Source organism: Ambystoma mexicanum, chromosome 1q (genome assembly GCF_040938575.1).
Source record: "Ambystoma mexicanum isolate Mex_15411 chromosome 1q, UKY_AmexF1_1, whole genome shotgun sequence".
Taxonomy (NCBI): Eukaryota; Metazoa; Chordata; class Amphibia; order Caudata; family Ambystomatidae; genus Ambystoma; species Ambystoma mexicanum.
This window is the reverse complement of record NC_090922.1, coordinates 705,621,449-705,634,204: the sequence shown is the minus strand read 5'-3', so window position 1 is coordinate 705,634,204 and position 12,756 is coordinate 705,621,449. Positions and strand designations below refer to the sequence as shown.

The window sequence follows — 12,756 nt, the reverse complement described above, 5'->3', positions numbered from 1 at the left end:
GGTACCCTATATATGACCCAGCTGCCCCCTCAGGGTAAGGTACCCTATATATGACCCGGCTGCCCCTGGTAAGTAAGGTACCCTATATATGACCCGGCTGCCCCCTCAGGGTAAGGTACCCTATATATGACCCGGCTGCCCCTGATAAGTAAGGTACCCTATATATGACCCGGCTGCCCCCTCTGAGTAAGGTGCCCTATATAGGGCCCGCTCGCTCCACCTAGAGACCTTCAAATGCTGACCTCTGCTATGCAATAGGGCAGCGGCCTCCAGAGCGAGCCACAATGCTTATGAAAGTACCGCACCACTACATGGAAAGAACGTCACTTGTTTTCCGGGTACCCACATTTATAATGAACGAGCCATGGTGTTTGTCGGAATACATTACTGTACATTTGCAATATTTGTAATGTGTATTTATTGCACACCTCCGCAAAATGCAAAGGGCCTGATGCACAGAGCGTTTCCCAATGGGATTGCGCCATTGCAATGCCGCCTGTGAATCAGGCCCAGAGGCGTTTCCTGTTTATCAGAGGCCCACCTGGACAGGAACCGAACTGTATTGTTTTTAAGCTTACGTTTTATGTCGCACACTTCGCTTATTCTGGGGGAATTTACGGCAAGTATAGCGGCATTGATCAATACTACACCCCTTTTGGCGCTAAACCTTTTTTCACGGTGGGGGGCTACCCCCCCCCCCCCCGCCGCGCTTTGAGTGAGACTTGACACTGCGGCCCCCAGTGCTGTCACCCTAGGCTGTTTGCACCCCGGGTAAGACACACGGGCGCGCTCTCCACGAGCCTGGCCGGAGTGCAGCTCCATACGCACGAATGCAATGTAAGGGCACCCCTCGACCTCTTCGGCAGGGGCTGCCGCGCAGTGGAGGCGCCTCGCCTCTTTACAGTGCGCTCATCAGGCGGACGCGCACGTCCCATCCAGAGGATAGGCTGCACCTTTCCACCTTTTAATGAGGGCAATGGGGCCATGATTGATTGTATTATTTCATTGGTTATTTTAAATTTGGGGTAGCCCAACCCAGTTTGCCGGCAATTCATTTCTGAAGCCTCTTTTATTTGCGTGGTGGAGGCATTCTGAAGCCGTTGCTTAACTGTTTCACCCGAAGACTGTTATTACCCCTTTAACATTGTTAAAATTCAGCGCTCCAATGCCCTTGGGCTGTAGCGCACTTTACAAATTCAAATAAATAAAATAAAGATAAAACTTCACCCGTGTTTTTTTTTTATCCTGGCTGGAAAATGTTTGCTCCTGCGAACTCATGCGGAAACACCAAATACCTGCCTGCGCAGGCGCCTGGTCTGTCTTCCTCTTCTTATTCTTCTTCTTTTTCCTTTTTCTGCTTCTTCTTCATCCTCTTCTTCTTGCTCTTATTCCTCTGCTTCTTCTCCTCATCATCTTCTTATTCCTCGTCTTCTTCTTTCTCTCCTTTCCTTCTTCCTCTTCTTATTATTTTCCTTCTCTTCTTCTATTTCCGCTTCCCCTTCGTCCTATTCTTCTTCTTCCCCTTCTTCTTCTGCTTCTTCTTCGTCCTCTTCCTCTTGCTCTTATTCCTCTGCTTCTTCTCCTCATCATCTTCTTATTCCTCGTCTTCTTCTTTCTCTCCTTTCCTTCTTCCTCTTCTTCTTATTTTCCTTCTCTTCTTCTATTTCCGCTTCTTCTTCCTCTTCGTCCTATTCTTCTTCTTCCCCTTCTTCTTCTGCTTCTTCTTCGTCCTCTTCTTCTTGTTCTTATTCATCTGCTTCTTCTCCTCATCATCTTCTTATTCCTCGTCTTCTTTCTCTCCTTTCCTTCTTCCTCTTCTTCTTATTTTCCTTCTCTTCTTCTATTTCCGCTTCTTCTTCCTCTTCGTCCTATTCTTCTTCTTCTGCTTCTTCTTCGTCCTCTTCTTCTTTTTCTTATTCCTCTGCTTCTTGTCCTCATCCTCTTCTATATCACTCGTCTTCTTCTTTTCTTCCTTTCCTTCTTCATCTTTTTCGTTTCCTCCTCTTCTTCTATTTCCACTTCTTCTGCTTCTTCTTCCCCTTCTTCCTCTTCTTCGTCTGGTATTATTATTAGTAGTAGTTAGTAGTATTATTATTATGTGTAAGCATGCTCTTTTTCTAGAAGGTGCTGTAAGATGTCAGCGTGTGGGACTGCGAGGGGCCCCTTGCGGAGCAGTGGGCCCGTGTATCCGCCACAGTTGGGGGTGGCTGTTTAGCGCCCCGGGGACAGCGGCTGTCAGTGTGACCACGGATGGGGCGCTGCACCCCCATAACCCCCATGGAGCCAGAGAAGGGCCGCGCGCACTGGGGTGTATTCCGCATTATGTGTTCCCTGGAAAGGAAGCCCACTAACGGGCTTCGGCCGCCAGGTACCCCTGTTGGGAATCGCAGTAACTCTGGGGCACATGTAACGCGGGGTCCAAGCGCCAGGAAGTCCTTGCGCGCGAGAACTCGCGGACCCTGATTTACAAGCGCTTTTCAATGGGGTTTCCCAATTGAAACGCCATCTTGCAAATCAGGGCAGATGAGCAATGTCCATGGTGTCAAGGTGACGGAAAATGTCGGGGTGACTAGTTGACCTATGGGGCCCTTTTTATGGACCTTTGGGAAAGGCTGAGCTAGCACCCTGGGCCTGGCTGATGGCAGCGCTTTACAGCTGCGCCATCGCACTCTGTCAGTCGGGCCGCGGCATCTAAACAGTGGCGCTTTCCATCCGTTCCCCGCGCTCCCGTGGCTTGCTTCTAGGCGGCGTGCCGTGTAACACAGGTGACAGTGTGGGCAGGAAGGGGGACCTCGCTCTGCCCTCCCCGCAGAGCAGCCTGGGGTCCGGGGAGAGCAGACAGCGTCAGGCTGTGGTGCGGGGCGGGCGATGCAACGACCGCACAGCCGGACCGCCAGCGCTACATGTAACGGTCGGTGTGCATGTGTCCTGTGTTGCACGGGAAGCCATGTTTCTGTGCCGTAACCAGCCCGGCGTAACATTAATTGCATCTGGCAGCAATTAAAAAGTTGCAAATGGGAGACCATTCCTTTTGTGACAGACTGTTTGAATAGTACCCAAGGGGGAGGTTCGGGATCACATGCGAGGCAAATTGTGTATTTAAAGAAATATGTATTGACACTGGTCTAAACTACTAGCCGCATGGCGAGGTAACTTATCAAACTGGCCCACATTACCCAAAAAAGTGGCCCACTTTCACCCAGAAGACTGGCTCACAGAAGCCTTTTGTGTTTGTGGTTTGGGCATTGCCCTGCTGCCCTAGAGGCCAGTCCGAGCCTGGTTATCTGATGCGTTACGTTATCTATGTTATGTCTAGTGAATACCCCAGGCTGTTAAATATTTTATATAATGCTGTTAGTTAATGTTTTAGTGGCAGAAGCTGAATAAGTATATCGAATCGATTCCAAACTCTTATACATGGTAACAAAACAAAAACAGTTCCACGGTGCAGGAAAGGCACCGAAAGATGGGAGGTGCTCGCGGGGAAAGCCCTTTCCTGGCAATGAGGTGACAAGTGTAATCCGTGATGTGTGTTGGGTGGTGGTGGGCAGGGGTGGCAGCAGCCGGACGCGCGCCGCCTCCTGCCAAGGGCCCTTTGGTAGGCGTCAATTGGCGTCTAATCCTGTCAGTTCCATGGGAGGCTGCAGCAGCCACGCCCAGCACCCCGGCTCACACTGCAGGTGTGCGAGCAGCTGAGCTACCCCGGCCCGGCCCCTCTTCCTGCTTTCGTTTGCCACTGCTGTCCCCCTTAATCTCCATAGCATACATTCATGCCGGGAAACCGGACTCGGAGTTGCCCTGGAGACTGCCAGAGACGCCTCTGGGTCACCTGCCCGCAGGACCCTTGACTCCCGGGATATGGGCTGAACCCGAGTGGGCAACTACGGTGGCTGGGTAGGGTAGCAGCCTGTTTGTAGCGGGCGGGACACCAGGGGCAGATTTCAGATCGTGTATTTATGTAATCAAACCTTCCACATGTCTTTTCCTACCAAGGTCTGCAGGTGTGTGTGCGCCTCTGAACCCCAAACAGATAACACCCCCTTGTTGCGTCTCATAGTTTACCAGGCCAGTGGCATGAGCCGAGCCACGAGTGCTCGCCCCTCTCGCCCCGCACTTACTGTCCTGCTGCGGGGTGTCGCTGCCGCTGGTCAGGCCCGAGGACTCCAGCAGGCCCCGGCTGGCCTCCACCGACGCCTCGTCCGCCTGCACGCCGGCCAGGTCCCCGCTATCCTCGAGGTCCAGCAGGTGACTGACCGAGAAGTTCTTCTTGGCCTGCAGGGTGTCCTGCAGGCTGCCCGTCATGGGGCCCTCCAGGCGCCCGGAGAGCGGGGCCGGCCGGTCCAGGACCTGCGGGTAGCTGGAATTCATGGTCCAGAGCTCCAGCTTCGAGGAGGGGGTGGAGGCACACCTGTGTGCGCAGGGGTGCTCCCAAAGGACCGACCTGGTCTCCCTCCAGGCACGCGCTGACGCGTTCTGGAACAATCCGGGTCCTGCAAGTGCCCACTGGAGAGGATACGGGTGTCCGCACAGGCGCCCCCGTGGAACCTGTCAAACCACTGGAGAGATACAAATGCGCACTGCAGAGCGCCGCTGCCCACTGCCGAGTACAGATGTCCACCGAAGGATGCGCGGGTCCACTTAAGAAAGCAATCTGTCTATCCACTGGAGAATACAGCTACCCACTGCAGAGCCTCGGCCCACTGGAGAGTGCCACCGGCCACTGGAGGAGGCGGGTGTCCAATTTGGAAAACAGCTGCCCACCGCAGAGTGCGACTTTCAGATGGAGAATGCAACTGCGCACTGCAAAACACGGCCGGTCAGTCACCGCAGAATACTGGAGTCTGTTGGGTCGTCAGGGCAAGCACCACAAAGTCCACGCGAAAGTACTGCTGCTCGCTGGCAAATTCACTGGCAAAATGGACCCAGGCACTGATGCACAGCGCTGCTCACTGGAGAGTGCATCTGCCCGTCAATGGAAGCACAGAGCTGTGGAAAATGCCAGCTTCTCCCCGAAACGTCATCCCCGGGCGGGCGGGCAAATCTCGCTCGGCAGCAGGGACAGAAAGGCGCTTTCTCAGAACATCCTGCGCGGCTGCTCGAGGGGGACTAGGGTTTCACAGAGGCTGATGGCTTGCAGATGTCCGCCCGGGCAGCATTCTCGCCTCGCTCAGGCTGGGGAAGGGAAAGCCCGTTTTAAGGAGGGCAGACTTTTTTCCTCCAGCGACTGCTCCCTCTCGCAGTTGGACGGTGGAGCTCTCTGGCACTTCAAACGGCTGCGCAGCCTGGCATGGGGTGGCGGGAGGAGGAGGGGGGGCGTGGAGGGGGGAGCCTGCTCTCAGGAAGAAATGAAAACTGCAGACCCCTGGGAGGCCGGGTCGACTTAATAGGAGCCTGTAATTACGTGGCAAAGCCTTTGTGCTGTTCCTGACGTTTCGCAGACCCCCTTCCCCCTCCCCCCGCCCCTCTTCTCCCCACAGCACCGCCATCACAAGGCGCTCTGATTAAGAAACCCGCCGCCAATATCTGATCTGGCCGGGCCGCGCTTTCCTAAGTGGCGCTAATTACCGCGCCCGAAGACACGCGCGTCCGCGAGGTGTCCCGGCCACCCTGCGCAGGCCGATGCCCACTTAACGCCCCCACACCCCGCACCGATATCGCATTTGCCTGTTTTGACAAGACCTGCAGAAAAAACTCTTTCTGTGGAGAAAAAAAAACGTTCTACTGTTCTATCCATCTTTCGCGCGAATTTCCTGCTGTCCCAGCAAGTTTGGCTCCAGGCGATGAGAGCGGAGTACGCACAAGATCCGTTTCATGCACTTTATTTAAGACGCAGCAACGTTTAATCCGCGCACTTATACCATGAAGGAGTTGTGTATTTAGGTACGGATTCACGGGATTGTTTGCACGGTTCAAAGTGACTTCGCGCTACCGACAAAAACCCTGATTCATGGAACTGTGCTAAGGGTATTGTTGCAGTGCAAAGTCAGTGCATAGTCATTTTAGCAGTACAACATGACTTTGCACGGACTTTGCACTGGAAAAATTCACTTTGCACAATTTCCATGAATCAGGGCTTGTGTCAGCAGTGCAAAGTAATTTTGAACCTTGCCAAAAAAATTCCTTGAATCGGGCCCAAAATGTACAAGTATCTGCAGTTTGTTTGCTATTTCTCGTTGAGGGCGGAGGGGGTGCAATTGACACCGGGTCTGATTCACCAAGGCCCCCAGACTCACATTAACGTCCGTTAGTAGTTTAGCGGGACAGGGACCTGATGTTCTCTTTTGTGACTCTACATCTCATCCGTCAGTGGTGATAAAATGAGTTCCATCGCGTCGGCCCCTAAATTGACTTTTAAACAGACACATAATGCAAATCGCGACGCGCTGCAGAGCGCCTTATACACGGTCTCTACTGTTGTCCTGCCTGGGCGGGGCCTAGGCAAAGAGCGCTCGCTGGACTAGAATGAACCTCAGCGCTTCCCGTAAAGGGGAGAGTAAAGGTTGAGTTTATCACCCAAGTGAAATCATCTCTCTGCAAGAAACCAACTTTTGCGGCCTCAACTTGAAAAAAAACACGTTAATGCAAGTTTTAAAAAGGATCAAACGCCCCCCCTGGGCTGATTGTTGTTTTATGACCGAAGGGGATGACTTTTTGAAGTGTTATTTTTGTTTGTTGCTGGTGTATGCTCCCACAAACTATGATTGAAGGAAACTTTATAACACGAGGGGGAGGGGGGGCTCAGAAGTCTCGACGGGGGGTGGGGGTAGACCCCCCTGCCCCTCCCCACGGCTCCTGTGACGCGAGCACAGGTCTCGAGTCTCGGCTCCAGGCTGCCATAGACAGCCCAGAGCTTCCAGCCCCTGATCTGGGAAAAGAACATTTGATGCCATCAAAGGGGTTGGGGATTGAAACCAGATGTGCTCTCCTCGGCTCTTTCCATGCATTTAATTAAGGAGCAGGGATGGAGGAGTCTTTTTCATCATCACCCCCCCCCTCCCCACTCCACTCCCTGCCCCACTACCGCCCTCCTCCCCGTTCTCTTTGCCCACATTCGTGCCAATGCTCCGCGTGGGTCTGGGTCTGTGTGTGTATGTGTTTGTGTGACCTTTTAGATCCATATTTCCACCAATCCCAGCATCTGTCCCCATTCTCCAGAAATCGTTTCTTTATCTTTATCCGAGTACTGAAATATATGAGGGAAAACAAGCATTGGCAAAGTCAACCGTTTTTACTTTTGTGCCGGTATGGGATAGGCAATGACTAGTTACTGCCACAATGGTACTGCCCATAACAAATACCACCAAATGCATTTAAAAGAGCCAGCAATGCTGGCTTGCTGATGATGGGCTGTGACAACTTGCCCTCAGGTGAGGGTAGGATAGCTTAAGCTTAAACAAAATGCAACAATAAAAGAATGCAGGTAATTCTGTTTCCGAAAATGGGACCTGCTGATCAGACCCCGTTTTCATAATGCCCCATTCCAAAAGCATAAAGCACACATGTACCTTGCTGCATCCGTCCCGTGGCGTCCCCAGCAGCTCCGCTGCACCCGCACCAGAGCACCTTTAAAGGCCACTTGTGCATTCATGAACACGATGGCAGAGCACAAAGTTGCAACAGGCAGAGTTGGCGCATCTGCAACTCTGGTTCAAAACATCAAAACTGTGTACTCCAGCCACCTGGTGGCAGAGTAATATCTAAAAATAGAAGTCATGTATAGTTATGACAGCCACCGCACTAGTTATCAGGCACCACACTCCTCCTTGTCACCCCCTTCAAATGCACCAGAATAGGGGGGGGTCTCCCTTTTCCATCCAGGCTTCGGCAACATGTAACGCAATTCCCCTCAGTATCTACCGCTTAGAGGACCACCCTGTCTTCCGGAAGGCCCTCAATATCTGGCTATTTCCTCCAGCGACCTGACAAACTCATTCTGCCTCAAATGCTAATTTAACCCCATTTCAAATAGGCTGGAGCAGTAATGAGACCTTCATATAAAGTACTGATAAAGGACACCAGCAGACCTTCAGGACAGGAACAAACAAAATGAGAAACCAACAAGGAAACCCAGCTACATATCACGCTCCATGTGAATGGAAGATATTCGCAGGCACAGCCACCCACCCGCACTCATCTCTCATCTGCAATCACATGCCACTTGAAGACACATCGCACACCACCTCTGCTATTAAAATGTAGCTAAAACCCACAACAAAATGCAGTCTTGCTAGACATATAATCAGTCTCCTGCACTCGCATTCTCTCCCTATAACCTCACAGCACCCGTCCACAAGCCAGCTCAATGTGGGTTGCCAGCAAGGACTTGGCCACTCCTACCTACATTTGTATCATATAAAATGCACACACACATTCTATACTCCATGGACAAATCTCCCATTCCGTGTACTTCGGTCCACCCCGGGGCATTCATTTACAGTGCTATGAGGCCATACCAATGGGAATAGGTGCTTTACACATGGCAAATTACATTACATGACATTTCATTCAGTGCTGGAAAGGGAAAAAATGTACTGGGGGAACAGTCACCTCTTTGGAGCGGCGGGACTGTGGGAAGGAGGGGGCATTATCAAGGGGCGTGGCCTCCAGCGAGGTTGCGCATCACAGTATCTCTTCATAGAATTCAATACTGGTGCTTTGTATAAAAGCAAAGAGCATTATGGGAACAACATAATGTCCATCATTTTAAATGTTAAACATGTCTTATAGTGATTCAGTAAGAACCCCTTTTAAGCGAAAAATGTACTCTTATGTTTTGATTGGTCACAATGTTCACCCTAATAAAGAGATGACTGTAAATTGCAGGACATATATAACAGTTTGGACAGCTGCAACACTGTATGTGAGGCTTTGGCAGTTTCTACATTGTTGGATACATTTACCAGCCCAGCAGAATTCCCCTGCACCACCAAACTGCATTTTCAGTAGTTACAAGAAAAATGGCTGCGCAGGCTCTGCTGAGCACTTATTCCCTTGCATCAAAACTGCACTTTTAGCAGTTACCAAAAATAATGGCTGTGCTGCCTCTGTTGAGCACATATGGGGTGAGATGAAACCTAGAAAACCCCGAGAATTGCTGCAGTTATTTTCTTCATGTGCACCAAAAAGAAGAATTGCTGATAGCTTAAGATTTCTAACTGAAAGAGAAAATGTTCTGTGTTTAAAATGACTGCGCACTGATGCTATTTCCATCTTTTCAACAGTACAAGGTTTGGTTGCTGATAAGACACATTCATGCCCATCTATCTTCAGGTTGTACACCAGCAAAGGAGGGCATTCCTCCCTGAAAGGCATTGTGTGTCAAGCAAAATCTAGGAAGAGCAGAGAAATTTGTTTTGGACCGTATGACCTGCGTTTACTTTTGCAACAAATTAACCCGTGCAGAGGACTTCAAAAATAAAGATTTTCTCCCCGGCTATGCATCAATTACAAAAGAAAACTATTTCTAGCACCTTTTCCTGCCATGAAACTGATCTGATCTGTTGAGGCTGTTCTGAAAATGTATGTTAAAGAAATTGCATCTGGTGAAATCCCCATGTAAAATAAACACGGGTAAATTTGTTTTTGCAACAGCAGTGAAATAACACTTTGAAAGTTAAAATGTGAAATCATCCCAAATACTCGCACAGATATAGTATTTTAGGTGGGGATGGGGTTTGGTTTAAATTTATAATATATTTATTTACAAAAAGACTGGCTTTTGTGAAAGAAAGACAAAAAACAATGTTTGAAAGCTGTTTGAGACCAGCAGAACCAGTTTGGCAAAAGGAGAACACTTCAAAGGAAGCCCCTTTCCTAATGAAAGGACCAAGGTGTGAGAATTCGCAACCTCATCAGATGGAATGGCATTTCCCCTAGCATAGGGTAATGGACAGCCCTGCAACTGAAGTGTGAATTCCTCTGACACCTCTCCTCAGCGTCAGCTGCCTAGGACTAAAGGCGAATCCATAGCAACCCAGGGCAGACCTGACCAGAGCATGACATGTGGCTGGGGGTTGGAAAGGACTGCCTACATTTGGAAACAAAGCAAGCAGATTTGATTTCAAAGACTATTCAGATCAGGACATTTATTTCAGTAATCTAAAGAAACAGCAATGTGAAATTATGACCGCTTTAAATGTCATTTTTGCACCATTAAAATAAGACATTGTAGAGGTTTCTGACATGTGGTGGAGGCAAACGCCAGTAAAATGACATTTCTGTGGAAAGCGTACATGGTACAGTTTTGAAACTTCATGAGAATATGCCAAGTGATAATATGTACATATGTAGACAATTGTAGAATTTTAGGTGAAATGTTTTCCATGGACATGGCGAAAGATTGCTAGAATGACTAAAGAGCTCTGCACCGACTTGGGATTTGGAACATATTCCTTGTAAAATATGGAGTCTGCCTATCTAATTTTCAGGAGGATAACAATTGTAAATATAGGGGTTTTGTGCCATAACTGATTTTGGTAAAAGTAACTATGGCATAACAATGCACCTCATAAAAACATACACACTAAAATGAGTAAATTCCTTCAGTCCAATCTGCTTACAGAGAGGCGGCAACAGTTACAGGCTGACCTATCTGATTTAGAGGTATGTCTAACTTAGTTCTGCCCACATAGTAATCAAGTCTATATAAGGTGGAGACATACAGACAGTCAAGACATTCAAAAACATCCAGGATTCAAGAAAATCCAGCATTTATAAATCAACATCCAGAGATCCAGACATTCCACATTCACCCTGCAAGATTCCTGATTCCAGTGCCAGGCCAGGGGTAGCTGATAGCAAATCCAGGCAGAACCTCTTACCCAGGCAGAACCACGGATCCAGAATGTAAATCCTACAAAAATCCCAATAAGGCAGGGACAGCCCAGCTGGTGCACCCCACTGTATACTGTGACCAGACCCCGGTTGCACCGCCGTGTCCATAGAGGAGAGCCCATCTGTTGCCCAAGTGACCAGAATTTTGTACTGTGTCCTGAGGCCTGGCTGGTTGTCCAAACTGCCCCATTCAAGTGCTTTTTGTAAGCATTACCCCTCCCCAATATCAAAATCCTTCATCCTTTACTCTGTTACCTTGCCATTTGTCCAACCCTATAAGTAATCCTATACGTGTCCTAGTAACTTCTTAAAAATTGTTAAAATCCTCTGTGTATCCTGCCCTTAGGAAAATCTGTACTAATCTCCATGTGTTAGCACCATTCTTTCCAAATCAGTTCAGTCCATTCTATAAGTCCTTAGTACTATTCGGAATAAATTGATCAATTCCCATATAAAGAGACACACGGTGAGAAGGGGTTAAAATTGCAAATTAACCTTTTTCGCAGGCAGCATTCCTCTTTTCTAGCCACTAAAATATAGTCTCAGTAAAACTTGTAATTTTCCTCTTAGGACCGATTCTGCCTGTGTATCTGCTTTCCTTAGGAAATCCGAGTTTTCCTTTCCTTTAAAGAATCCCATACTGTAACCCATCCAAAAGTCACCCTTTCACTTTCATATCATACCTTTTATGTGCCTTTGTACCTTAGCATTAAAACCGCATTCCGATTTTGTCTGTTTAGTTCATTTTCCAAGTCGTTTTGCTATTTTAAACCCGTAAAAGTTAAGAAATTGCAGTCCAGCTACGTGTGATTTTGCTGCACTGTTTTTCCTTCCAAAGTCCATTTTCTAGACTGTATGCCCATTGTTTAGTACATTGCCTTGTAGCTTGTCAGTTTTCATGCTTATTTGATATATCCATACACATTCTTGCCTTATTCATTCAACCGCACATGAAAATCACCATTCAGTAATTCTGAGTGCCATTTTGCCAATTTTTCAAGGGAGCTCAACCCGATTTTTGCCTCCCATTAAGGGGTGGTAGGTTGGCTTTTCAGTCCGATAGTATAGACAGTATACCTGACTCCTTGCTCCTCCTCTTCACCCACAAACATTTTTGTTAACAGGGGTTTGAGGGGGTGTTGCAGGGGGAATGTTTAACTGTGGTGCCATTTAAAAGCACTACCCAAATGGAATCTTGCTTTCTTTCAATTGCACATGGTGTCTCTTATGTTAGAAGGTTAAACTAAGCATATCCTATCATTTTATTGTGTCATTATCACCACACTGGTGATTGCTGCCCTATATTGAATGTGTTTGATTTTATTCATAATTAAAAATAAATAAATATTCTATTATTACACAACGGTCCGGTTCATGGTCCATTGCGCCACGGGGTGTATGTTAAGGGGGGTGTTGGCTGCCTTCTCAAAGCTGAATCCAAATTCATACATTTTAAAGCATTTTTATTGTGCGCAACGTCTGTGTGACGCCTCTTTAAAATCCTGAACACAGTGGGGGCTTGTTTGCCGGGACTGAGATAGTGTTTCCACCCATGACAGCTTAACACAGCAGGCTAACTGTAAAGGTAGTAATACTTTTTTGTGTTTGAAAGCTGTGTTACACTGTTGAAGCGCCATCCCAAAACGTAGACCCTAAGTAGCAGGTCTGTGTGTAAGAAAAAAAGTAAAATCAACCTTGAACTAGACAAAAAGCAACAGAATTCTGGTTTACCCTTATATAAATAATTTAATAAAGGAAGAACACTTTTCAATAATGACCACAGTAGAGATAAACATGGCTAGGCAGCATCTTCTGCACACATTATTTGTCAGAGGGGAATGGGCACAGCAAGATGAGGAGGCCTGGCTAGGAGAAATGATGCAACAGGTCACCGCCATGAACATGGATGTGTGGCAAGCCTAT

At 48.3% G+C, this 12,756-nt stretch overlaps 1 protein-coding gene across 2 annotated transcripts in view; it reads right to left on the bottom strand.

Moving 5' to 3' along the window:
• PRRX1 (paired related homeobox 1) overlaps nt 1–5,259 on the bottom strand; it is a 203,867-nt gene extending 198,608 nt beyond the window's left edge. For both annotated transcript variants that reach the window (XM_069641313.1, XM_069641314.1), the window contains exon 1: nt 4,119–5,259. In XM_069641313.1, coding sequence (XP_069497414.1) covers nt 4,119–4,368 — 250 coding nt within the window. In that variant the 5' untranslated portion in view covers nt 4,369–5,259. The remainder of the gene's footprint in view (nt 1–4,118) is intronic.
• Between the last annotated feature and the right edge of the window lie 7,497 nt (nt 5,260–12,756).